Source organism: Platichthys flesus, chromosome 24, assembly GCF_949316205.1.
Source record: "Platichthys flesus chromosome 24, fPlaFle2.1, whole genome shotgun sequence".
In the NCBI taxonomy this organism is placed as follows: Eukaryota; Metazoa; Chordata; class Actinopteri; order Pleuronectiformes; family Pleuronectidae; genus Platichthys; species Platichthys flesus.
Genome location: NC_084968.1, coordinates 9,870,715 through 9,897,781, shown reverse-complemented (window position 1 = coordinate 9,897,781; position 27,067 = coordinate 9,870,715). Strand labels below are relative to the sequence as shown.

The window sequence follows — 27,067 nt, the reverse complement described above, 5'->3', positions numbered from 1 at the left end:
TTATTTTGAAAACTCCAGTGGTTTTTGTATAATAAAGATATAGTTTAAAAAGTTTAGATTGATGCTGCTGCATAATAAACCGTGGCCATGACTCATTCTTGTTCCACTGCTGTGTTTTGCCAAGTGCGAAAAAGAAAGAAAAAGGCAGGGTTTGATTTTCTGTCAACATCAGTGATGCTTTTATTAACGCTTTTGATTCACAGACATGATCCAGTTTCTAATTAATCAACAGAATTACAAAACGTCACGCAATCAACACTTTAAGGTGGAAATATGTTGTATTCTAATTTCTGTAAAGTTTTTTACTGCTAACATTAAGAGCTCTCACAAAACACAACTATGCATCACATTGAATCACAATTTGACATGAATTTGGATATTATAAAGAGGTTAAGATGAGACATTAATATCTGACAAAGTTAAATTAAGTAAATCCAAAACCGTGCAACCCATTAAAAAATCCACAATCTGGGATTCTTGCTGAAGATAAAGTCCTTTTTCATTCCAGAGATGTCGTTCTTGTTCTCATGGGAATTCATAACGAACTCAGCGCAGATGCTATTGCTGGCTGGACAGCAGCCATGACACAAGCACCAGACAGGATGCAGTGACGAGACTGATCTGTTGACTGACTCCACTTGAAGCTGTAAATGAGGAGAAAATTAATCATAACATTAGTTTGATGAATACTTTTTCGGCCTGTGAAGTTTTCCAAAGAAGTAGAACTCAATATCTCTTACCTATGCCATCCACGGTGATGGAGCTCCCCTCAATGTCGAAGCCGGTGACTGATGAAACTGCATTTAGCAAAACGTCTGCAATCGCAGTGTTGGTAGGAACAGATGTGCCAGTGAAGCGGAGGTCACAAGTATTGAAGATTGATCCATTACTGCAGGAGGAGAAACAAATACATGTTGAATGAAATATCAGATTTAGGCTGCAATCGTGAAAATGTAACAATATGTCAACAAATTACCTGAATCGCACCACTTCCAAGGAAGAGAAGGAAGAGAATTCCTTTTTGTATAGAGGTTCAAGCTGTAGAAACAGAAAACACAAGGTATTTTAAAAAATCCACTTGTTTTATGCTCTATGTTCTTTCACTTGATATTATTTTGGCTCCTTGATAAAAAATACTGAAATAGAAAACTCAATAATGTGAAGCCACAGGTTTTATTTTGAAAAGAGGCTTACCTGATTCTTTATGGTAGCAGCTCTACTTCTAAAAGCAGCAGATGATGTATCCAACAAGTCGGTTGTGAATGTTTGCAAAACAGACCTGAACACCACTTGCTTTTTTGTGATGGCAGCAGTTGTTGCTGCTGCAGTTGTAGTAGCAGCTAATGTCGCTGCAGTTGTTGCTGCTGCAGTTGCAGTTGTTGTAGCTAGAGCTGGAGCTAATGTCGCTGCAGTTGTAGTTGTTCCTGCTGCAGTTGTAGTTGTTCCTGCTGCAGTTGCAGTTGTTGTAGCTGGAGCTGGAGCTAATGTCGCTGCAGTTGCAGTTGTTCCTGCTGCAGTTGCAGTTGTTGTAGCTGGAGCTGGAGCTAATGTCGCTGCAGTTGTAGTTGTTCCTGCTGCAGTTGCAGTTGTTGTAGCTGAAGCTGGAGCTAATGTCGCTGCAGTTGTAGTTGTTCCTGCTGCAGTTGCAGTTGTTGTAGCTGAAGCTGGAGCTAATGTCGCTGCAGTTGCAGTTGTTCCTGCTGCAGTTGCAGTTGTTGTAGCTGGAGCTGGAGCTAATGTCGCTGCAGTTGCAGTTGTTCCTGCTGCAGTTGTAGTTGTTCCTGCTGCAGTTGCAGTTGTTGTAGCTGGAGCTGGAGCTAATGTCGCTGCAGTTGTAGTTGTTCCTGCTGCAGTTGCAGTTGTTGTAGCTGGAGCTGGAGCTAATGTCGCTGCAGTTGCAGTTGTTCCTGCTGCAGTTGTAGTTGTTCCTGCTGCAGTTGCAGTTGTTGTAGCTGGAGCTGGAGCTAATGTCGCTGCAGTTGCAGTTGTTCCTGCTGCAGTTGTAGTTGCAGCTAATGTCGCTGCAGTTGCAGTTGTTGCTGCAGCTGTAGTTGTTGTTGCTGCAGTTGTAGTTGTTGTTGCTGCAGTTGTAGTTGCAACTGGACTTTCTATAACACATTTTTTAGAAGTGCAAATGAATAAATCAACATGTAAATCTTCTGCTGTTGTAAGAAGCAGAGTTTATAACAAATACTTTACAGAACGAGTATTTTAGATGGATAAAAGGAAGCAAAGACTATTGAATGTTGACACACTGACACAGGAACTGTTGATAGGTTAATTTCAACTGTAGAGAACTGAAAAGTATTATCAGTTCTGTAGAGAACTGATAATACCAGTAGCACATGGTATTATCAACATGCACCTAATTTAACGACTTTCTCACTAGATTTATCGACTGTTCACCTTCCCTAGCCATTCAAAATTAATTTCGGCATGAACAGAAAGCCCTGATGTCACAAGACTCTATGGTAATGTGTCAGAAGTTAATGTTGGTCAGCTCACACATGTATTTAGGACTGACTAGAGCGTCGCTGATGAGTGGCTCCATTTTAACCAGCTTTACACTTGGTCTGAATCACGTGGTGCAGGTGCATTAGTGTTGTTTCCAAATCCAGTGTCACTTGTTTAACGGAAAAACGTTTGCTGCATCAGACACATGGTTCTTAACTTTTGTCATAACAGGCAATACATCAATCATAGTGTCACCTATTAAAATCCCATTGAACATTGGTGGATTACTGTTATAAGCAGTTTCTCCATGAGTATTAAGAGACAATGCTTCGCTGCAGAGGAAACAGTTCTGCTAGTGATCAAAGGCAAAGTACATGAGCTGATTATCTGCATGACAACTGTGTACATGCCCTGTGCAGCATGTGGATGCATATTACTATCTTTATAAAACCCCATGAAATAACAGGAATATACTGGACGATTCACTTTTAAGGTAGTTTGAAATCAATGCACCAACACTGCAGCCAACCACAGCTCATTAGAGGATAATTGGACAGATTGTTGCTCAGAGGAGTGCAGTAGTATGAACTAGATGATGAACTTGGCTGGGGGAGTAACAGAAGTCAGATGTGTCATGCTGTGAGATAGATGTATTTACTTACCTACTACTGTGATTGTGGTGGAATCTATCTTTACGTTGAAAGGGCTACTGGTACCATTTACAGCTGTTACTAAGGTTTCAGCAACAACAGCATCCGCTGGGAGTTCTGAGGTGATGGAATTCGTAGTGAACTCAACGTTCAAATCTGCATCAACTCCATCTGCTCTAGTTGGTCGTCGCCTACGTCAGGAAACCATACAAGTATTAATAATAATATTTCCTGAGTGTAGATTAATCCAAACGTGTAATTTGTACATGAACCTATCAACACAGTGAGTCAGTAAGCCTGAATTTAAACAATATGAGTAAAATAACAAATATGTTTTACCTGAACTCTTTCACTCTGCACTTGTCAAACTTAGGACCAAATTTGTTCTTGTATATTGTGTTGCACTGCAAAAAAAGAGGCAAAACTTAGATGCTGGGAAGATTTCAAACAATTTTCATGAACTAAATAAAGGGATAAATTGATATTCTGCTGGAAATAAATCATCAAAAAAGGTTTCTAGAGTAAAATGTAATAAATGGCCAAAACTGACAGACTTAATAATTATTATATAGAACGTGAAAGTGTACTCACCGGCCCAACAAGTTTTTGTTCAAGAGCTTTGAATGTAGCGCTTTCTCGGTTATTGAGATCTTCAGTAAATGGCTCATTAGGCAAGCCTAATGAGACAGTGTAAGTAGGTTGAGAAGCCACAGTTGTTGGTGCAGCTGAAATTGGTGCAGCTGTTGTAGGGGCAGTGGTTGTAGGGGCAGCGGTTGTAGGTGCAGCAGTAGTTGGTGCAGCGGTAGTTGGTGCAGCGGTAGTTGGTGCATCTGTTGTAGGTGCAGCGGTTGTAGGTGCAGCGGTTGTAGGTGTAGTAGGGGCAGTGGTTGTAGGTGCAGCGGTAGTTGGTGCAGCTGTAGTTGGTGCAGCTGTTGTAGGTGCAGTGGTAGTAGGGGCAGCGGTTGTAGGTGCAGCGGTAGTTGGTGCAGCTGTTGTAGGTGCAGCAGTAGTTGGTGCAGCGGTAGTTGGTGCAGCTGTTGTAGGTGCAGCAGTAGTTGGTGCAGCAGTAGTTGGTGCAACTGTTGTAGGTGCAGCTGTTGCTGGTGCAGCTGTTGTAGGTGCAGCGGTAGTAGGGTCAGCGGTAGTTGGTGCAGCTGTTGTAGGTGGTTCGGTAGTAGGTGCAGCTGTTGTAGGTGCAGCAGTAGTTGGTGCAGCAGTAGTTGATGCGGCTGTTGTAGGTGCAGCTGTAGCTGGTGCAGCTGTTGTAGGTGCAGCGGTTGTAGGTCCAGCCGTTGTAGGTGTAGCGGTAGTTGGTGCAGCTGTTGTAGGTGCAGCAGTAGTTGGTGCAGCAGTAGTTGGTGCAGCTGTTGTAGGTGCAGCGGTAGTTGGTGCAGATGTAGTTGGTGCAGCAGTAGTTGTTGCAGCTGTTGTAGGTGCAGCAGTTGTAGGTGCAGCGGTTGTAGGTGTAGTAGGGGCAGTGGTTGTAGGTGCAGCGGTAGTTGGTGCAGCTGTAGTTGGTGCAACTGTTGTAGGTGCAGCTGATGTAGGTGCAGCGGTAGTAGGGTCAGCGGTAGTTGGTGCAGCTGTTGTAGGTGGTTCGGTAGTAGGTGCAGCTGTTGTAGGTGCAGCAGTAGTTGGTGCAGGAGTAGTTGATGCGGCTGTTGTAGGTGCAGCTGTAGCTGGTGCAGCTGTTGTAGGTGCAGCGGTTGTAGGTCCAGCCGTTGTAGGTGTAGCGGTAGTTGGTGCAGCTGTTGTAGGTGCAGCAGTAGTTGGTGCAGCAGTAGTTGGTGCAGCTGTTGTAGGTGCAGCGGTAGTTGGTGCAGATGTAGTTGGTGCAGCAGTAGTTGTTGCAGCTGTTGTAGGTGCAGCAGTTGTAGGTGCAGCGGTTGTAGGTGTAGTAGGGGCAGTGGTTGTAGGTGCAGCGGTAGTTGGTGCAGCTGTAGTTGGTGCAGCTGTTGTAGGTGCAGTGGTAGTAGGGGCAGCGGTAGTTGGTGCAGCTGTTGTAGGTGCAGCGGTAGTAGGGGCAGCGGTTGTAGGTCCAGCCGTTGTAGGTGCAGCGGTAGTTGGTGCAGCTGTTGTAGGTGGTGGGGTAGTAGGTGCAGCTGTTGTAGGTGCAGCAGTAGTTGGTGCAGCAGTAGTTGGTGCAATTGTTGTAGGTGCAGCGGTAGTTGGTGCAGCTGTTGTAGGTGCAGCAGTAGTTGGTGCAGCAGTAGTTGGTGCAGCTGTTGTAGGTGCAGCGGTAGTTGGTGCAGATGTAGTTGGTGCAGCAGTAGTTGTTGCAGCTGTTGTAGGTGCAGCGGTAGTTGGTGCAGCGGTAGTTGGTGCAGCTGTTGTAGATGCAGCGGTAGTTGGTGCAGCGGTAGTTGGTGCAGCTGCTGTAGGTGCAGCGGTAGTTGGTGCAGCTGTAGTTGGTGCAGCAGTAGTTGGTGTGGCAGTTGTAGGTGCGGTTGTAGTTGTTGTTGCAGTTTGCTGGCTTGTAGTTTGTATAAGTCCGTTAAGAACTAAAATACAAGATTTGTGCTTAACTGGTGAACAAATAAATTAACCAACAAACTAAACTGTGGTAAATGACTGTGTTATAAGTGTTCAACTAAAAGTATGTTGTGAGTAATAGCATTATATTCTGTATATTTTAATGTGATTCAATATTGTCTTGTGTAAGATAATGGATAAAGTTTCTACCGAGTTGTCTCAGTGAAGTCACATAGTATTGATCATTAGGGACTTAATTATTATTTATTTCAAGACAATCTGAATTCAGTCAGTTCCATCTTATTTATCTTACCTGTTAGAATCAGGAAAACTGATATGATCTTTCTGGTCCCCATCCTGTCAGTGTAATCTGCAAAATCAAACAAGATGGATGCAGATTGTGAAGAGATTTTGTTCAACAGTTGGATCAGTTGATCCTCAGAGATGTATAACCTTACTTCACTTTTGAATGAGTTCATACACCATCAAAAAAATCTTGATTATATTTGCATTATTCTAAATCTAAAATTAAAACTGCAGTCTGAAACAAATCCTTTGGAAGATTTCTATCAATTTTACAATTGATTAATTACGAGTATTAGGTATTTGGCGCAAAAACCTTAACATCCCTGAACACTAAAAAAAAATGTTTTGTTTCTAATTCATAATGAAATACATGTTGCATCTTTGGCTCAATTATTAAACATGAAATAAAATGAGTATATTAATAATCTCACAAACATTCAACACACACAGACACAATTCAGAAAGTGGACGAAAAGTTCTAAACTTGTACTTACCCAAATATAGATCGGTACAAGACAAAAGTTATCGATTCCCTAGCTTTTCCAACGAACAGGTTCTTGTAATGTTCCCTTTTTTCTTAGATTCAGCTCAGTTTACATCTGATAGACTGCAAATCTCTCTTCTTCTGTGACTGTCGACTTTTACTTGGTTCTCTATATACTCAATTGTAAGAGAAGCTAATGACGTGAAGAATTGGTGAATCATCGATCAGAAATGCTGCAATACCTCCCAAAATACCAATGTGTTTACAGTTTGTTTACTTGGCATAGTGCCATTGTACTCTCCCATCTTTTGTTCTGTGAGAAAAGTACAGGTGCATTCCATCAAAGTGAATGTTGAAAGGTTCGTCCTTGTGTGACAGTAAATCAAATGAAAACAAATGAACAATTGTATTTGAGTAAAGTGAATACGAGAAAACTCAGATGATATTACAATTTTTTTATTGTAAGCAGTCACTGAATGAATATTTTAATGCAATATTTGGAGATACAATACAGGTTAAGTGTGAAACTTTGATGTTCATATGGACACATCCAAAGATATTTAAAGAGGCACCAGATATATTTCCTCATATTTGTTTGAGGGTGTGCCAAGTTGTCACACCTAGAAACAGGTGAGGTGGAAAAACTGAATTGACAACAGTCAAGTTTTTATAAATAGTCTTTAGTCAGACAAACGCATTTTTTGGTAACCTTGTAGTCAAATCCAAATCCAAACACAGGGAAAACACGGGTAACTACCCAAAACACACTCAAAAATCTAAATATTCCAAATGCCTAATGACAAGGGCAAAACTCCTCCATCAATGTGATTTATTTTCATTGTTTTTAATAGATGTTGAATATTTTAACATTCCATCCTGAATGTTGGTGAAAAAAAAAGTTTCAATGGTAACAATTGGAGCATAGTGTTGACATAAGGAAGTATGCTTTTACTGCTTCTTTGTTGACTATCATTCACAAGTTACAAGTGCTACAAAAATAAAATAGTTATTATTTACGGCAGGCCTTTTTTCGACTGGTTTTGTCCCAGTGACCACCATTCTTACTAGAAAGTAATCCGCGGCCTGTGTGTGTGTGTGTGCGTGTGTGCGTGCATGCGTGCGTGTGTGCATGTTCATCCTCAAGCCCTGGCTGTTCAGGCAAAGTGTTAGGGTAACCCAAGCAGCTGCGTTTCTACATTAGGGGCACATGGGGCACTGCCCCACCAGATCCAGATGGCACTGTTGTGCAGAAAGCTCAATACATCTATACTTTGTGGCATAATATATTTTATTTTATTTTATATGCAAAGTAGCGTGAAAGTCTGTGTGAATAAACTTGATCACAAGCATTATAGTCTTGTTTTGGAGTCATTTGATTTGGGTGTGTTTCTGTCTGTTTGCTTGCTCTGTGAAATGAGCTTCTCTCTTGCTATCCTCCGATAGTGAACACTGACCAGGGATGTGGAGAGGCTTCACTCACATATCAGATGAATAATACGGTTTGATCTTTGGTTTGTTCTCCAGACAGAGAAGCTAAAGACGTCTACGCTCCGTTTCTGTGGTAAGTCAAGTTTAGCATTGTGTTAGTAGTGATGAGCAGGTACCTTGTTAGTTTAGCTCTGCTAGCCTGCAGGCGATGCTAACGGGACCGTATGGAGTTATTAACCGACATGAACCGACATGATCCGCTCAAAATGCAGCCCATAGAATATTTTACTGGTCTATATAGGCCTACTGCTTATAATAATCAGCTACCTCTATTTTGTGACGTTGACATGACGTAGTTGAGACAAATGGATTGTCATTCTCGATTCTTCTGGGGGGGCCAATTAGCCAATGTTGGGTCAGTCAGACCCACACCTGATTCAAATTGTAATCTAGAGGGGTATAAAGAGAAGCCGGTGTCCCATTCACCATGTGCCATCCTCCCTGATCATGCAACGATATCCCGTCGGAGCGTTTGCACGACTGAAACAGCTATTCTCCGAGGATCCCTCCTCTGAGCCCGAAGAGGACGCAAAAGAGCCAGACCTAGAAGCGGACGGACAACCAGATGGAGTAGCAGACCGGGAAGAAGACAGAGACGAGATTGAGGACAACGTGGAGGACAACTTGGATGATGAGGTAGAAGACAACGGAGACGACAAGGACTACAACCCAGTGGGTGATGCTTCTGCAGAATTGTCATCCTTGGAAGAAGAAGAAGAGGGACAAGGTAACGGCTGCACCCCCACCAGACTCGTGGAAAGAGAGACCTTCAAGTCAAGAAACAGGGAAATAATATGGCGTTGTGCAATAGTAATAGCCTTGACGTTGGCTAATTATTACTAATCATAAAATATGATTATTAAAATAATAAAAAATGATTTATTAAAAATAAAAAAAGTGATAAAGCCAACAATTAAGAATAGGTTAAAGGGACCAACGGTCAATCTGTAAGGATCAGTCTCAGTTTATAAAAGTTCAATTACTAATCTCAATATTTAATATGAATGAATATGTAATAAAAAATGAAGGGTTTTAAGTTCGAGCACAGGACGAGAGGAGAGCGGCTGCTACTCCTCCGCCATTAATGCGGATATAAGCGGGGTCTGTCCGGGCCCCACGACGCACGCAAAATCCCACGACGGTAACATAGCCTCGATGTTCCGCCTGTTCATAACGCCGACGGTAGAGAACTGGGAGGGTCGACGAAATTACGGTGAAGAATGGAAAGGGATGGATGAGACCGACATGCGCGCATACGTAGACCTAGACAAGGTGATCATACAGCTGCAGGAGGATGACCGCGCGCTGGCCCCTGGTTGTCTTTCACAACATTATTGACGTCTCCTCCTACAGTGCCTTCGTGGTATGGAGAGAGATCAACCCAGACTCTATGCTGGGCAAGCTGAACAAGCGGTGGTTATCAGTTCGAGAGGCAAACACCATCTCATTTAACCCTAGAACACTAGCGTCGGGTGATTTTTACCCGAGCGAGTGTGGTCATGGGATTTTCATTGTGTTGCTGCTGTCTGAGTGGTGTGGGTCCTTCACTGACGTCATAGAAGGTAGGCTAATTTCCCTGCTCCCATCCCTGTTTCAATAGGCACGTGTTTGGGTAATTTTGTGTTAGAGGGTAATGTTTTCTTTTATATGATATAAGTTGTAACTGATGCAGGCAGACTGAGCCTTCATGTCCCAGGAACGGCTGGACCGAATAACAAGTTCCCAGCTCTATAACTTTTTTTTTAGGAATTTTTCTTCAACAACCCCCTAATTTTTCACTACTTTTGGAGACTTTTTATAGGGTCCCCCCATGATACCTTTTTTATTTTTATGAGATGATGTATCGAGGAATATAAAAAAACAGTACTTCCAATTGCCATGTATTGTTGTACATTCAAATATTTTCATGAGAACTTTTTTTTTATCGGGTATATTATATCGGGTAAAATTTACCCGACGTTAGTGATTGTGTAACAAATTTTTCTCTAGACTGAAAAATGTCATGAGTAAAACCTTAAAAACATCACCCAAGAGAGGAGAAACAATTTCAGACATTTTGTACCTTGTTTATTAAGACATTTCTGACAGAAACCCCAGAAAAATACATGAAAACTGACAGAATAAAGAAATGTGCGATGATGTAAATCCACTATTTGTGAACATAAAAATTGAGTTTTCCAATTTATATATATATATATATCAGATACACCATGACCTTTGATTAAATAAATGTGGTTGCATTGTGAAGCCAGCTATGACCTGCATGTGTTCCTTCATTTAATTTAAAATAAAAACTTAAAAATTCATTTTAGATGCATTTGGAGATTATAGAAAAGTTTAGATAAGACAACATTAATACCGAACAAAGTTAAATATTACTACGCCACAGTGCTCAGTGCAGTCAGATACATTTTGACTTTAACAGTGCAACAGTACAGACATTTTTTTAACTCCCCAGTGTTTCATAGATAGTGTTGTTATGTTTCAAAGAACAAGCTTAAAGGCAGCTGTGTCATTCTCTCAAAGATCCTGGACGTCCCCAAACACTAGCATGTTCAGTTCCACAGACAAACCTAATCCACTGTCATTGATGTGTCGGATCAGTGCAAAGTTGAACTTGGTGTTGAGTTCATCCAAAACTACAACACTTGAAGAAAATCAACAATCTGGGATTCTTGCTGACGATAAAGTCCTTTTTCATTCCAGAGATGTCGTTCTTGTTCTCATGGGAATTCATAACGAACTCAGCGCAGATGCTATTGCTGGCTTGACAGCAGCCATGACACAAGCACCAGACAGGATGCAGTGACGAGACTGATCTGTTGACTGACTCCACTTGAAGCTGTAAATAAGGGGGAAATAAATCATAACATTAGTTTGATGAATACTTTTTCGGCCTGTGAAGTTTTCCTAACAAGCAGAACTCAGTATATCTTACCTATGCCATCCACGGTGATGGAGCTCCCCTCAATGTTGAAGCCGGTGACTGATGAAACTGCATTTAGCAAAACGACTGCAATCGCAGTGTTGTTAGGAACAGATGTGCCAGTGAAGCGGAGGTCACAAGTATTGATGATTGATCCATTACTGCAGGAGGAGAAACAAATACATGTTGAATGAAATATCAGATTTAGGCTGCAATTTTGAAAATGTAACAATATGTCAACAAATTACCTGAATCGCACCACTTCGAAGGAAGAGAAGGAAGAGAATTGGTTTCTGTATAGAGGTTCAAGCTGCAGAAACAGAAGACACAAGGTATTTTTAAAAAATTACCTAGTTTTATGCTCTATGTACTTTCAGTTGATATTATTTTGGCACCTTGATAAAAAATACCAAAATAGAAAACACAATAATTTGAAGCCACAGGTTTTATTTTGAGAAGAGGCTTACCTGATTCTTTATGTTAGCAGCTCTTCCTCTAAAAGCAGCAGATGATGTATCCAACAAGTCGGTTGTGAATGTTTGCTGAACAGACCTGAACACCACTCGCTTTGTTGTGATGGCAGCAGTTGTTGTTGCTGAAGTTGTAGTTGTTGTTGCTGCAGTTGTAGCTGTTGCCGCTGCAGTTGTAGCTGTTGTCGCTGCAGTTGTAGCTGTTGCTGCTGCAGTTGTAGTTGTTGTTGCTGCAGTTGTAGCTGTTGCCGCTGCAGTTGTAGCTGTTGTCGCTGCAGTTGTAGCTGTTGCTGCTGCAGTTGCAGTTGTTGTTGCTGCAGTTGTAGCTGTTGATGCTGCAGTTGTAGTTGCAACAGGACTTTCTATAACACATTTTTTAGAAGTGCAAATGAATAAATCAATATGTTGTATTTGATTCTGCTGTTGTAAGAATCAAATACTTTACAGAACGAATATTCTAAATGGATAAAAGGAAGCAAAGCGTATTGAATGGTGCCACAAACACACAGTCACTGTTGATAGGTTAATTTCAACTTTAGAGAACTGAAAATCTTTAAGCTGTCCAATTAAATCTTTATTTTACCTCATTGTCTTTGAAGAAACACAATTTTTAATGTGAGTCATTGAACACCACCATCAGTAGCACAGTGGTTAAAAAAATGTTTTACAACAGAAACCACCCTTTATCATTCCCAGACGTTTTCCCCACCCACACTACCCCAGAAAAAGATTCAAGGACCAATTCACATGTGACGTCATTATGCAATCTTGCGACATTTACGAGAGCCAATGGCTTCTTCTGGTGACATTCACATGTATTTAGGACTGACTAGAGAGTCGCTGATGAGTGGCTCCATTTTAACAAGCTTAACACTTGGTCTGAAGCACGTGGTGCAGTTGCAGTAGTTTTGTTTCCAAGTCCACTGTCACTTGTTTAATAGAAAAATGTTTGCAGCATCAGACACAGGATAATTGGACGGATTGGTGCTCAGATGAGTGCAATAGTATGAACTAGATGATGAACTTGGCTGGGGGAGTAACAAAAAGTCAGTTGTGTCATGCTGTGAAATAGATGTTGTATTTACTTACCTACTACTTTGATTGTGTTGGGATCTATTGTCACGTTGAAGGGGTTGTTGGTACTACTTACAGCTAATACTAAGGTTTCAGTAACTGTAGCATCCGCTGGGAGTTCTGAAGTGGTAGTGAACCCAATGTTCAAATCTGCATCAACTCCATCTGCTCTAGTAAGTCGCCGCCTACGTCAGGAAACCAATCAAGTATTAATAGTAATATTTCCTGATAGTAGATAAATCCAAACGTATTATTTGTTCATGAAACTATCAACACAGTGAGTCAGTTACCCTGAGTGTAAAAAATATGAGTAAAGTAAGAAATCTTTTTTTACCTGAACTCTTTCACTCTGCACTTGTCGAACTTATCACCAAATTTGTTCCTGTATATTGTGTTGCACTGCAAAAAAAGAAGCAACACTTAGAGGCTGGGAAGATTTCAAACAATTTTCATGAACTAAATTAAGGAATAACTTAATATTCTGACGGAAATAAATCAACAAAAGTGGTTTCTAGAGTAAAATGTAATAAATGGCCCAAACTGAACGACTTAATAATTATATATAGGATATAAAAGTGTACTCACCGGCCCAACAAGTTTTTGTTCAAGAGCTTTGAATGTAGCGCTTTCTCGGTTATTGAGATCTTCAGTAAATGGCTCATTTATCAAGCCAAATGAGACAGTGAAAGTAGTTTGAGAAGCCACAGTAGTTGGTGCAGCGGTAGTTGGAGCAGCGGTAATTGGTGCAGCTGTTGTAGGTGCAGCGGTAGTTGGTGCAGCAGTAGTTGGTGCAGCAGTAGTTGGGGCAGCAGTTGTTGGTGCAGCGGTTGTAGGTGCAACTGTTGTAGGTGCAGCGGTAGTTGGTGCAGCTGTTGTAGATGCAGCAGTAGTTGGTACTGCAGTAGTTGGTGCAGCGGTTGTTGGTGCAGCGGTAGAAGGTGCTGCAGAAGTTGATGCATCAGTGGTTGGTGCAGCTGTTGTAGGTGCAGCGGTTGTAGGTACAGCGGTAGTTGGCAGAGGAGTAGTTCGAACAGCGGTAGTAGGTGCAGGAGTAGTTGCTGAAGCGGTTGTAGGTGCACCGGTAGTTGGTGCAGCTGTTGTAGGCGTAGTGGTTGTAGGTGCAACTGTTGTAGGTGCAGCGGTAGTAGGGGCAGCTGTAGTTGGTACTGCAGTAGTTGGTGCAGCGGTTGTTGGTGCAGTGGTAGAAGGTGCTGCAGAAGTTGAGGCATCAGTGGTTGGTGCAGCTGTTGTAGGTGCAGCGATGGTAGTTGCAGCGGTTGTAGGTACAGCGGTAGTTGGCAGAGGAGTGGTTGGTGCAGCGGTAGTAGGTGCAACGGTAGTTGGTGCAGCTGTTGTAGGCGTAGAGGTAGTTGGTGCAGCTGTTGTAGGCGTAGCGGTAGTTGGTGCAGCTGTTGTAGGCGTAGCGGTAGTTGGTGCAGCTGTTGTAGGCGTAGCGGTAGTTGGTGCAGCTGTTGTAGGCGTAGCGGTAGTTGGTGCAGCTGTTGTAGGTGCAGCAGTAGTTGGTGCAGCGGTAGTTGGTGCAGCTGTTGTAGGCACAGCGGTAGTAGGTGCAGCAGTAGTTGGTGCATCAGCTGTAGGGGCAGGGGTAGTTGGACTTTCTATAACACATGTTTTTTAATTTCAAATTGATAAATCAATATGTACATCTTCGCTGATGAGTGGCTCCATTCAACAAGCTTAACACTTGGTCTGAAGCATGTGCTGCAGGTGCATTAGTGTTGTTTCCAAATCCACTGTCAATTGTTTCACAGAAAATGTTTGCTGCATGCTAGCTGTTCTGCTAGTGCTCAAAGGCAAAGTACATGAGCAGCTCATCTGCTTGACAAAAGTGTACATGCCCTGTGCAGCATGTAGATGCATATTACTATCTTTATAAGACCCCATGAAATAACAGGAATCTACTGGACGATTAACTTTTGTGGTATTTTGATATCAATGCACCAACACTGCAGCCAACCACAGATCATTTGAGGATAATTGGACAGATTGGTGCTCAGCTGAGTGCAGTAGTATGAACTAGATGATGAACTTGGCTAGGGGAATAAAAATAAATCAGTTGTGTCATGCTGTGAGATTGATGTTGTATTTACTTACCTACTACTTTGATTGTGTTGGCATCTATCGTCACGTTGAAGGGGCTACTGGTACTATTTACAGCTGTTACTAAGGTTTCTGTAACTGTAGCCTCCGCTGGGAGTTCTGAAGTGGAATTGAACTCAATGTTCAAATCTGCATCAACTCCATCTGCTCTAGTTGGTCTTGGCCTACGTCAGGAAACCAATCAAGTATTAATAATAATATTCCCTGAGTGTAGATTCATCCAAACGATGATTTATACATGAAACTATCAACACAGTGAGTCAGTAACCCTGAGTTTAAAAAATGTTGGTAAGGTAAGAAATATATATATTTTACCTGAACTCTTTCACACTGCACTTGTCGAATTTATTACCAAATTTGTTGTTGTATATTGTGTTGCACTGCAAAAAAACAAGCAACACTTAGACGCTTGGAATATTTCAAATATTTACGTGAACTAAACTAAGGAGTAAATTGATATTCTGGTGACAATAAATCATAACAACTGGTTTCTAGTTTTTAATGTAATTGATGGGCAAAACTGACAGACTTAATAATTATTATATAGAATGAGAAAGTGTACTCACCGGCCCAACAAGTTTTTGTTCAAGAGCTTTGAATTTAGGGCTTTCTCGGTTTTTGAGATCTTCAGTAAATGGCTCATTAGGCAAGCCAAATGAGACACTGAAACTAGGTGGAGAAGCCACAGTAGTTGGTGCAGCGGTAGTTGGTACAGCTGTTGTAGGTGCATTGGTAGTTGGTGCAGCAGTAGTTGGTGCAGCTGTTATAGGTGCAGCAGTAGTTGGTGCAGCGGTAGTTGGTGCAGCTGTTGTAGATGCAGCAGGAGTAGGTGCAGCAGTAGTTGGTGCAGCTGTAGTTGGTGCAGCTGTTTTAGGTGCAGCAGTAGTTGGTGCAGAAGTAGTTGGTGCAGCTGTTGTAAATGCAGCGGGAGTAGGTGCAGCAGTAGTTGGTGCAGCGGAAGTTGAGGCAGCTGTTGTAGGTGCAGCGGTTGTAGGTGCAGCAGTAGTTGGTGCAATGGTTGTAGGTGCAGCAGTAGTTGTTGCAGCAGTAGCGGCAGCGGTATTTGGTGCAGCTGTTGTAGGTGCAGCATTTGTAGTTGCTGCGGTAGTTGATGCAGCAGTAGTTGGTTCAGCGGTTGTAGGTGCAGTGGTAGTAGGTGCAGTGGTTGAAGGTGCAGTGGTAGTTGGTGCAGCATTAGTTGGTGCAGCGGTTGTAGGTGCAGTGGTAGTAGGTGCAGTGGTAGTTGGTGCAGCAGTAGTTGTTGCAGCTGTTGTAGGTGCAGTGGTAGTTTGTGAAGCGGTAGTTGGTGCAGCAGTAGTTGGTGCAACGGTTGTAGGTGCAGTGGTAGTAGGTGCAGCTGTTGTAGGTGCAGCGGTTGTAGGTGCAGTGGTAGTTTGTGAAGCGGTAGTTGGTGCAGTTGTTGTAGGGACAGCGGTTGTAGGTTCAGCTGTTGTAGGTGCAGTGGTTGTAGGTGCAGCGGTTGTTTGTGAAGTGGTAGATGATGCAGCTGTTGTTGTTGCAGCTGTAGTTGGTGTAGCTGTTGTAGCTGCAGCAGTAGTAGGGGCAGCGGTAGTAGGTGCAGCGGTAGATGGTCCAGCTGTTGTAGCTGCAGCGGTAGTAGGTTCAGCGGTAGATGGTGCAGCAGTAGTAGGTGATGCGTTTGTAGGTGCAGCGGTTGTAGGTTCAGCTGTTGTAAGTGCAGCGGTTGTAGTTGCAGCGGTAGCTGTTGTTTCCGCAGTCGTTGGTACGGTGTTAGTTGTTGCTGCAGTTGTAGTTGGTCCAACGGTTGTAGGTACAGTGGTAGTATGTGCAGTGGTTGTAGGTGCAGCAGTAGTTGCTGCAGCGTTAGTAGGGTCAGCGGTAGTAGTTGCAGCGGTAGTTGGTGCAGCTGTTGTAGGTGCAGCATTTGTAGTTGCTGCGGTAGTTGATGCAGCAGTAGTTGGTTCAGCGGTAGTAGGTGCAGCTGTTGTAGCTGCAGCGGTAGTAGGGGCAGTGGTTGAAGGTGCAGTGGTAGTTGGTGCAGCTGTTGTAGGTGCAGCGGTTGTAGGTGAGGCGTTTGTAGGTGCAGCTGTTGTAGGTGCAGCGGTTGTAGGTGAGGCGTTTGTAGGTGCAGCGGTTGTAGGTTCAGCTGTTGTAAGTGCAGCGGTAGCTGTTGTTGGTACGGTGTTAGTTGTTGCTGCAGTTGTAGTTGGTGCAACGGTTGTAGGTACAGTGGTAGTATCTGCAGCGGTAGTAGGGTCAGCGGTAGTAGTTGCAGCGGTAGTTGGTGCAGCTGTTGTAGGTGCAGTGGTTGTAGGTGCAGCGGTTGTTTGTGAAGTGGTAGATGATGCAGCTGTTGTTGTTGCAGCTGTAGTTGGTGTAGCTGTTGTAGCTGCAGCGGTAGTAGGTTCAGCGGTAGATGGTGCAGCAGTTGTAGGTGCAGCGGTTGTAGGTTCAGCTGTTGTAGGTGCAGCGGTTGTAGTTGCAGCGGTAGCTGTTGTTGCCGCAGTCGTTGGTACGGTGTTAGTAGTTGCTGCAGTTGTAGTTGGTGCAGCAGTAATTGCTGCAGCGGTAGTAGGGTCAGCGGTAGTAGATGCAGCAGTAGTTGGTGCAGCTGTTGTAGCTGCAGCGGTAGTAGGTGCAGCGGTAGTAGGTGATGCGTTTGTAGGTGCAGCGGTTGTAGGTTCAGCTGTTGTAGGTGCAGCGGTTGTAGTTGCAGCGGTAGCTGTTGTTGCTGCAGTCGTTGGTACGGTGTTAGTTGTTGCTGCAGTTGTAGTTGGTGCAACGGTTGTAGGTACATTGGTAGTATGTGCAGTGGCTGTAGGTGCAGCAGTAGTTGCTGCAGCAGTAGTAGGGTCAGCGGTAGTAGTTGCAGCGGTTGTAGGTTCAGCTGTTGTAGGTTCAGCGGTAGCTGTTGTTGCCGCAGTCGTTGGTACGGTGTTAGTTGTTGCTGCAGTTGTAGATGTTTGCATAGATCCATGAAGAACTAAAATACAAGATTTGTGCTTAACCAATATATTAACTTACAAAATAAACTCTGGTAAATGACTCTTTTCATATATAAGATATTAGACAATTTTCCACCAAGTTCTCTTACTAAAGTCCCATCGTATTGATCAACACAGACTTTATTCTTATTTATTTCTAGACAATCTGAAGTCAGTCAGTTCAATCTTATTTAACTTACCTGTTAGAATTAGGAAAACTGATATGATCTTTCTGGTCCCCATCCTGTCAATGTAATCTGCAAAATCAAACAAGATGGATGAGATTTTGTTTAACATTTGGATTAGTTGACCCTCAGAGATGTATTACCTTGTCTTTGATGAAACTGTTGAATGAGTTTATACACCATCAACTACATCTTGATTATTTTTGCAATATTCTGAATTAAACTTTTTTTTATTTTGCTGCATATGCATCGTATAGTATTTGTTAATGTTTTTCTTTAGAACTATGATTCAAATATAATGTAATGGTTTTGAAGAAAGAAATAGCATAACATTAACAAATATGTTTTAAATCTGGAAACACATTCCATTGTCGGAATAATGTTCTCCTTTATAGCTAAAAGGCAAATTTCACAAAAATTAAATAGTTTAAAAAAAATATCCAGAACAAAGCAGATGTTTAACTTTGGCACAATGAACAAAGAATCCATTGTTTTCCTTAACCCTTTAATGACAATTGTTTTATTTATTTGTTACTCAAGTTTCTGAGATGTCTAACTCATTAAATAATTATTGATCATGTGGCTTAATACTTTCTCGATATATGGTATATCATATGTTATAAAAGATTTAAAATGTGTTCATTCATCAATGTCTCAATATATTAGTGATTACAGAAACACTGAAAATGTTGTATTATTGGGAATCATACTGTGGAGTAGATGCATATTTTTAATAATTAACAAGGACATGCTGGTAAGTTTTTTAAATGTTAATTTTGAACCTTTCAGCTGCACATTGAAATGCCATCATCTACTTGTATCATATTTTGGTTGCAGTTTAGACTAGTGGCCTACACACACAACAAAAACTTTTTCTAAGGCCATTTGTTTCCAAATTTAGGGACTAAGATGCATATCAGATGTCTACGATATCGTTTTAAAATAAAGTGCCCAATTCAACTTTTCACTTTTTAAGTGTAAAAGAGAGACTCTTCTTTTTAACCTGCTATCTACAAAATATTCCTTTCGAAGATTTCCAGCTATTTTACAATTCAGTGAGTAAGAATCTAACATTTATTTGATGGCAAATCCTTAACATCCCTGAACAATGTAATTTAAGCATTAACCAGGCTGAACTGTTCTTTAGCAATTGAATGCCAGAAAATTCTAGAAGAACCACTACTGTATCAATTTGTTTCCAAACATTTAACAAACATATAAACGCAAATATAGTATCCAAATTTAAATTGAGCTGAAAATTGGGTTCATATGTGAACAGAAACGTTGAAGCAGGATTTCAGATTTAACAACAAAGGTTTATGATTTAATTGTCAATCAATTATTATCATTTTTAAGTATTAGATAATAGGTAGTAATGTTTCTTATTCCTAATGAAATACATGTTGCATCTTTGGCCTAATAATTAAATATAAACTAAATTAGTATAAGAAATAATCGCACAAACATTCAACACACACACACGCACACACACACACACACACACATGCTGATGATGAATTTAGAAAGTTTACAAAAAGTTTTAAACTGGCACTTACCCCAATAGAGATCGGCACAAGATGAAAAGTTATCGATTCCCTTCTTTTTCCAACAAACAGGTTCCTAAAATGTTCACTTCTCTCTAAGCTGTCCACATATGATGGACTGAAAACTTCTCTTCCTCTGTCACAGTCGTCTTCTATTTGGGCCTTTTTATACTCAAAGGGAAAAGAGGCTCATGACGTGACAGAATAGTGATACATCTATCAGAAAAATGCTCTGACACCCAAGATGATAATGATCTTCTAACAGTCAGTTTCTTGACAGCGTAAGATGGTACACTCCCTTCTTTTGTCCGGTGAGAAAAGTACAGGTACATTCCATCCTCTTGTGTGACAGTAAATTACGGCAAATAAACACTTGTAGTTTCATGAAGTAAATACAAGAAAACTTGAGATGATCATATGCAACCACTGAATTAATATATTAATGCATTGGAGATACAATACAATTAAAGTGTTCAAGTTTAAAGTTCCTATGGACACATCCAAAACTATGAAAGACGCGTCAGATTTATTTCCTCATATTTGTCGGAGGGAGTGCCATGGTTTCACATCTAGAAAAATGTGGGGGCGCAAAACAGACTTGACAAGAGTCAGGCTTCTATAAATAGTCTTCAGTCAGTCAGACACATTTCTGGTAACCTGGTAGTCAAAACCATATTGTTGCGGAAACTAGGCTAACGACAAAAACACAACCTGAAATGCACAAGCAATTGAGCAGGTTGAATTGGTACATTTACGTCACATGAATGAAGTGGCTACAACCATTTTAATAACTTATTAATCACAGGGTATCTCTAAATGCCAAAAAAATCCCCATTTTCTATGTATACTGTTGTGGGAATGGAAAGATAAATGACAGAAGGCAGATGTGAATGTAGCGTGAGGGAAGCGGGGAAAATGAAGTATTGCAACAATGCCACCTTCGGGAGTTTCACCTCCAGGAAATAATTAAACTCTTTTGTGTGCAACACGACAAGTTCGTTGATATCACGGGGCAAGAGACGGCTTTACTCAGAGAAAAGAAAAAACTTTTATTTAACTCAATTAATGCTTAAATCAATATACATATAGGGTAAGGGTTACATAGATATTTACCATTAGTTTTTTTTGATTGATACATTTCCAAATGATAGCGTTATTTAGATTGAAAAACAAAATAAACTCAAACTAAAACGTACCACAACATAATTAAATGTGGCGGTCTCTTTGCTATGCCCCTGAGCAATCATAGGATATAGTTATTAAGAACATTTTTTTAATCAAACTAGAAGATGCAGAAATGCATGAAATCTCACAGAATAAAGAAATGTGCGATTACTTAAATCCACTATATCTAAATAAGAAAATCAACAGTAAACAGTTTTCATATATATATATATATATATATATATATATATATATATACCCCAGATACTTTATGGCCTTTGATTAAATAAATGAGGTCACATTGTAGAAAAGTTTAGATAAGACAACATTAATACCGAACAAAATATTGCTACGACACAGTGCTCAGTGAAGTCAGATACATTTAGACTTTAACAGTGCAACAGTACAGATATTTTTTGAACTCTCCAGTGTTTCATAGATAGTGTTGTTATGTTTCAATAGAACAGAAACTTAAAGGCAGCTGTGTCATTCTGTCCAAAATCCTGGACGTCCCCAAACACTAGCGTGTTCAGTTCCACAGACAAACCTAATCCACTGTCATTGATGTGTCCGATCAGTGCAAAGTTGAACTTGGTGTTGAGTTCATCCAAAGCCACAACGCATAAAGAAAATCAACAATCTGGGATTCTTGCTGAAGATAAAGTCCTTTTTCATTCCAGAGATGTCGTTCTTGTTCTCATGGGAATTCATAACGAACTCAGCGCAGACGCTAATGCTGGCTGGACAGCAGCCATGACACAAGCACCAGACAGGATGCAGTGACGAGACTGATCTGTTGACTGACTCCACTTGAAGCTGTAAATAAGGGGGATATAAATCATAACATTAGTTTGATGAATACTTTTTCGGCCTGTGAAGTTTTCCTAACAAGCAGAACTCAGTATATCTTACCTATGCCATCCACGGTGATGGAGCTCCCCTCAATGTCGAAGCCGGTGACTGATGAAGCTGCCTTTAGCAAAACGTCTGCAATCGCAGTGTTGTTAGGAACAGATGTGCCAGTGAAGCGGAGGTCACAAGTATTGAAGATTGATCCATTACTGCAGGAGGAGAAACAAATACATGTTGAATGAAATATCCGATTTAGGCTGCAATCGTGAAAATGTAACAATATGTCAACAAATTACCTGAATCGCACCACTTCCAAGGAAGAGAAGGATGAGAATTTGTTTCTGTATAGAGGTTCAAGCTGTAGAAACAGAAAAAACATGGTATTTAAAAAAATCTACTTGTTTTATGCTATATGTACTTTCAGTTGATATTATTTTGGCTTCCTGATAAAAAATACCAAAATAGAAAATAAAGAAATGATACGCCACAGGTTTTATTTTGAGAAGAGGCTTACCTGATTCTTTATGTTAGCAGCTCTTCCTCTAAAAGCAGCAGATGATGTATCCAACAAGTCGGTTGTGAATGTTTGCTGAACAGACCTGAACACCACTCGCTTTGTTGTGATGGCAGCAGCTGTAGTTATTGTTGCTGCAGTTGTAGTTGTAGGTGCAGCGGTAGTTGGTGCAGCCGTTGTAGGTGCAGCTGTAGTTGGTGTGAAGGTAGTAGGTGCAGCAGTAGTTGATGCAGTAGTAGTTGGTGCAGCGGTTGTTGGTGAAGCAGTAGTTGGTGCAGCGTTAGTTGGTGCAGCAGTAGTTGGTGCAGCAGTTGTAGGTGCAGTAGTAGTTGGTTCAGTGGTAGTTGATGCTACGTTTGTAGGGGCAGCGGTAGTTGTTACAGCTGTACTAGGGACAGCGGTTAATGGTGCAGCAGTTGTAGGTGCAGCGGTAGTTGGTGCAGCACTTGTAGGTGCAGCAGTAGTTGGTGCAGCAGTTGTAGGTGCAGCGGTAGTTGGTGCAGCAGTAGTTGGTGCAACAGTAGTTGGTGCAGCAGTTGTAGGTGCAGCAGTAGTTGGTGCAGCAGCAGTTGGTGCAGCAGTAGTTGTTGCAGCCGTTGTAGGTGCAGCTGTAGTTGGTGCAGTGGTAGTAGGTGCAGCAGTTGTTGGTGCAGCAGTAGTTGGTGCAGCCGTTGTAGGTGCAGCTGTAGTTGGTGCAGCAGTTGTTGGTGCAGCAGTTGTAGGTGCAGCGGTAGTTGGTGTGAAGGTAGTAGGTGCAGCAGTAGTTGATGCAGTAGTAGTTGGTGCAGCGGTTGTTGGTGAAGCAGTAGTTGGTGCAGCGTTAGTTGGTGCAGCAGTAGTTGGTGCAGCAGTTGTAGGTGCAGTAGTAGTTGGTTCAGTGGTAGTTGATGCTACGTTTGTAGGGGCAGCGGTAGTTGTTACAGCTGTACTAGGGACAGCGGTTAATGGTGCAGCAGTTGTAGTTGCAGCGGTAGTTGGTGCAGCACTTGTAGGTGCAGCAGTAGTTGGTGCAGCAGTTGTAGGTGCAGCGGTAGTTGGTGCAGCAGTAGTTGGTGCAACAGTAGTTGGTGCAGCAGTTGTAGGTACAGCGGTAGTTGGTTCAGTGGTAGTTGATGCTACGTTTGTAGGGGCAGCGGTAGTTGTTACAGCTGTACTAGGGACAGCGGTTAATGGTGCAGCAGTTGTAGGTGCAGCGGTAGTTGGTGCAGCACTTGTAGGTGCAGCAGTAGTTGGTGCAGCAGTTGTAGGTGCAGCGGTAGTTGGTGCAGCGGTAGTTGGTGCAGCAGTTGTAGGTGCAGCAGTAGTTGGTGCAGTGGTAGTTGGTGCCGCGGTAGTTGGTGCAGCAGTTGTAGGTGCAGCAGTAGTTGGTGCAATGGTAGTTGGTGCAGCAGTTGTAGGTAAATCAGTAGTTGGTGCAGTGGTAGTTGGTGCCGCGGTAGTTGGTGCAGCAGTTGTAGGTGCAGCAGTAGTTGGTGCAGTGGTAGTTGGTGCCGCGGTAGTTGGTGCAGCAGTTGTAGGTGCAGCAGTAGTTGGTGCAGCAGTTGTAGGTGCAGCGGTAATTGGTGCAGTGGTAGTTGGTGCATGGGTTGTAGGTGCAGAAGTAGTTGGTGCAGTGGTAGTTGGTGCCGCGGTAGTTGGTGCAGCAGTTGTAGGTGCAGCAGTAGTTGGTGCAATGGTAGTTGGTGCAGCAGTTGTAGGTAAATCAGTAGTTGGTGCAGTGGTAGTTGGTGCCGCGGTAGTTGGTGCAGCAGTTGTAGGTGCAGCAGTAGTTGGTGCAGCAGTTGTAGGTGCAGCGGTAATTGGTGCAGTGGTAGTTGGTGCATGGGTTGTAGGTGCAGCAGTAGTAGGGGCAGCGGTAGTTGGTGCAGCAGTAGTTGGTGCAGCTGATGTAGGGGCGGCAAACAAAACAAAAATTAGTTTTTTGTTATTAATTGAGACAACAGTATTGTTCATTGGGCACTTCAACATCAATAATACCAAACAAATGTCAGCTGAAGTTAAAGGTGGGGCTACTGCTACTTACACACTGCTGTGATGGAGGTGGATTCCACCGAAATGCTGAAGTTGTTGGGATTGTTCACGGCTTCTACTAATGTTGTTGCAACATCAGCAGAGCTGGGGATTTCTGCAGATGACGTAGTGTCATTGAACACAATTCCCACCTCCACTTCAGTATTATCCACTCGTGTTGAGCCTCGTCTGCATCAAAACAAACATATATCTCAATCAAATTATACTAACATTGATAATTTCTATCTGTAATTATTTTGTAATTAATGAAGGTAAAAGCTCTAATATTAATGACAACACAGATGGCACATATTCAGTTTGAATATGAAAAATACAAAAAATATCTTACGTGAACTTTATTACATAAGTGCGGATGAAGAGTAACCCATATTTTGTCCTGTAGACAGCATCATACTGTGGAAAGGAAGCAAACAGAAAAAACATTCGTAATTAAGAAAGAAACTACAAAAGTTACTTCAATTAAACTAAAATTATATGAAATCTGATCAATTGAACATTACTTACCACAGCTACAACTTTTGCAGCAAGGCTTTTGAATTGACTGCTATTTGGATCACTGAGATCTTCAACAAATGCTTCTACTATGGTGGCTTTGACAACCACTACTGGTCCAGAAGGTGCAGTAGATGGTGCAGCGGTAGTTGGTGCAGCGGTAGTTAGTTCAGCAGTATTAGGGGCAGCAGTTGTAGGTACAGCGGTAGTTGGTGCCGCGTTTGTAGGTGCAGCAGTAGTAGGGGCAGCCGTTGTAGGTGCAGAGTTAGTTGGTGCAGCAGTAGTAGGTGCAGCAGTTGTTTGTGCAACAGTTGTAGGTGAAGCGGTAGTTGGTGCAGCTGTAGTTGGTGCAGCAGTAGTTGGTGCAGCGGTAGTTGCTGTGAAGGTAGTTGGTGCAGCGGTAGTAGGTGCAGCGGTTGTAGGTGCAGCGGTAGTTGGTGCAGCTGTAGTAGGTGCAGCAGTAGTTGATGCAGTAGAAGTTGGTGCAGCAGTTGTTGGTGAAGTGGTAGTTGGTGCAGCGGTAGTAGGTGCAGCGTTAGTTGGTGCAGCAGTAGTTGGTGCAGCCGTAGTTGGTGCAGAAGTAGTTGGTGCAACAGTAGTTGGTGCAGCAGTAGTAGGTGCAGCGGTAGTTGGTGCCGGGGTAGTTGGTGCAGCGGTAGTTGGTGCCGCTGTAGTTGGTGCAGCAGTTGTAGGTGCAGCAGTAGTAGGGGCAGCGGTAGTTGGTGCAGCGTTAGTTGGTGCAGCAGTAGTTGGTGCAGCAGTAAATGGTGCAGCAGTTGTAGGTGCAGCAGTAGTTAGGGCAGCGGTAGTAGGTGCAGCAGTAATTGGTGCAGCGGTAGTTGGTGCAATGGTAGTTGGTGCAGCAGTTGTAGGTACAGCGGTAGTTGGTTCAGTGGTAGTTGGTGCCGCGTTTGTAGGTGCAGCAGTAGTAGGTGCAGCGGTAGTTGGTGCAGCGGTAGTTGGTGCAGCGGTAGGTGGTGCAGCGGTTGTAGGTGCAGCGGTAGTTGGTGCCGCGGTAGTTGGTGCAGCAGTTGTAGGTGCAGCAGTAGTAGGAGCAGCGGTAGTTGGTGCAGCGGTAGTTGGTGCCGCGGTAGTTGGTGCAGCAGTTGTAGGTGCAGCTGTAGTTGGTGCAGCTGTTGTAGGTGCAGCGGTAGTTGGTGCCGCTGTAGTTGGTGCAGCAGTAGTAGGGGCAGCGGTAGTTGGTGCATCGTTAGTTGGTGCAGCAGTAGTTGGTGCAGCAGTAAATGGTGCAGCAGTTGTAGGTGCAGCAGTAGTTAGGGCAGCGGTAGTAGGTGCAGCAGTAATTGGTGCAGCGGTAGTTGGTGCAATGGTAGTTGGTGCAGCAGTTGTAGGTACAGCGGTAGTTGGTTCAGTGGTAGTTGGTGCCGCGTTTGTAGGTGCAGCAGTAGTAGGTGCAGCGGTAGTTGGTGCAGCGGTAGTTGGTGCAGCGGTAGGTGGTGCAGCGGTTGTAGGTGCAGCGGTAGTTGGTGCCGCGGTAGTTGGTGCAGCAGTTGTAGGTGCAGCAGTAGTAGGAGCAGCGGTAGTTGGTGCAGCGGTAGTTGGTGCCGCGGTAGTTGGTGCAGCAGTTGTAGGTGCAGCAGTAGTAGGTGCAGCAGTAGTAGGGGCAGCGGTAGTTGGTGCAGCAGTAGTTGGTGCAGCTGATGTAGGGGTGGCAAACAAAACAAAAATTTGTTTTTGTTATTAATTGAGACAACAGTATTGTTCATTGGGCACTTCAACATCAATAATACCAAACAAATGTCAGCTGAAGTTAAAGGTGGGGCTACTGCTACTTACACACTGCTGTGATGGAGGTGGATTCCACCGAAATGCTGAAGTTGTTGGGATTGTTCACGGCTTCTACTAATGTTGTTGCAACATCAGCAGAGCTGGGGATTTCTGCAGATGACGTAGTGTCATTGAACACAATTCCCACCTCCACTTCAGTATTATCCACTCGTGTTGAGCCTCGTCTGCATCAAAACAAACATATATCTCAATCAAATTATACTAACATTGATAATTTCTATCTGTAATTATTTTGTAATTAATGAAGTTAAAAGCTCTAATATTAATGACAACACAGATGGCACATATTCAGTTTGAATATGAAAAATATAAAAAATATCTTACGTGAACTGTATTACATAAGTGCGGATGAAGAGTAACCCATATTTTGTCCTGTAGACAGCATCATACTATGAAAAGGAAGTAAACAGAAAAACATTCCTAATTAAGAAAGAAACTACAAAAGTTAATTCAATTAAACTAAAATTATATGAAATCTGATCAATTGAACATTACTTACCACAGCTACAACTTTTGCAGCAAGGCTTTTGAATTGACTGCTATTTGGATCACTGAGATCTTCAACAAATGCTTCTACTATGGTGGCTTTGACAACCACTACTGGTCCAGAAGGTGCAGTAGTTGGTGCAGCGGTAGTTAGTTCAGCAGTATTAGGGGCAGCAGTTGTAGGTACAGCGGTAGTTGGTGCCGCGTTTGTAGGTGCAGCAGTAGTAGGGGCAGCCGTTGTAGGTGCAGAGTTAGTTGGTGCAGCAGTAGTAGGTGCAGCAGTTGTTTGTGCAGCAGTTGTAGGTGCAGCGGTAGTTGGTGCAGCGGTAGTTGGTGCAGCAGTAGATTGTGCAGCGGTAGTTGGTGCAGCAGTAGTTGGTGCAGCGGTAGTTGGTGCAGCAGTAGTTGGTGCAACAGTAGTTGGTGCAGCAGTTGTAGGTACAGCAGTAGTTGGGGCAGCGGTAGTTGGTGCAGCGTTAGTTGGTGCAGCAGTAGTTGGTGCAGCAGTAAATGGTGCAGCAGTTGTAGGTGCAGCAGTAGTTAGGGCAGCGGTAGTAGGTGCAGCAGTAGTTGGTGCAG

The 27,067-nt window shown here is 42.7% G+C and overlaps 1 protein-coding gene and 2 long non-coding RNA genes across 4 annotated transcripts in view; all 3 read right to left on the bottom strand.

Annotated features, from left to right (window-relative positions):
• Positions 1 to 9,745: 9,745 nt before the first annotated feature.
• The window catches only part of LOC133949821 (mucin-2-like), a 56,865-nt gene continuing 39,543 nt past the window's right edge, over positions 9,746 to 27,067 (bottom strand). The window contains exons 1-12 of one of the 2 annotated variants that reach the window (XM_062383831.1): positions 19,153 to 19,269; positions 17,612 to 17,668; positions 15,012 to 17,410; positions 14,761 to 14,825; positions 14,440 to 14,609; positions 12,910 to 13,916; positions 12,659 to 12,723; positions 12,340 to 12,509; positions 11,248 to 11,612; positions 11,029 to 11,090; positions 10,793 to 10,941; positions 9,746 to 10,696 (exon numbers count right to left, since the gene is read on the bottom strand). In XM_062383831.1, the coding sequence (XP_062239815.1) occupies positions 10,611 to 10,696; positions 10,793 to 10,941; positions 11,029 to 11,090; positions 11,248 to 11,612; positions 12,340 to 12,509; positions 12,659 to 12,723; positions 12,910 to 13,916; positions 14,440 to 14,609; positions 14,761 to 14,825; positions 15,012 to 17,410; positions 17,612 to 17,654 (4,581 nt within the window). In that variant the 5' untranslated portion in view covers positions 17,655 to 17,668; positions 19,153 to 19,269 and the 3' untranslated portion in view covers positions 9,746 to 10,610. Of the gene's footprint in view, positions 10,697 to 10,792; positions 10,942 to 11,028; positions 11,091 to 11,247; positions 11,613 to 12,339; positions 12,510 to 12,658; positions 12,724 to 12,909; positions 13,917 to 14,439; positions 14,610 to 14,760; positions 14,826 to 15,011; positions 17,411 to 17,611; positions 17,669 to 19,152; positions 19,270 to 27,067 lie in introns of those variants that run through there. The other variant, XM_062383830.1, reaches the window with a different exon arrangement.
• On the bottom strand, positions 20,695 to 21,797 carry LOC133949824 (uncharacterized). Its single transcript, XR_009920192.1, has 4 exons — positions 21,671 to 21,797; positions 21,453 to 21,514; positions 21,217 to 21,365; positions 20,695 to 21,120 (listed from the first exon to the last, which is right to left on the bottom strand). It is a non-coding gene; the product is annotated as an uncharacterized LOC133949824 (long non-coding RNA).
• LOC133949810 (uncharacterized) lies at positions 23,737 to 24,229 on the bottom strand. Its single transcript, XR_009920190.1, has 3 exons — positions 24,206 to 24,229; positions 24,030 to 24,094; positions 23,737 to 23,869 (listed from the first exon to the last, which is right to left on the bottom strand). It is a non-coding gene; the product is annotated as an uncharacterized LOC133949810 (long non-coding RNA).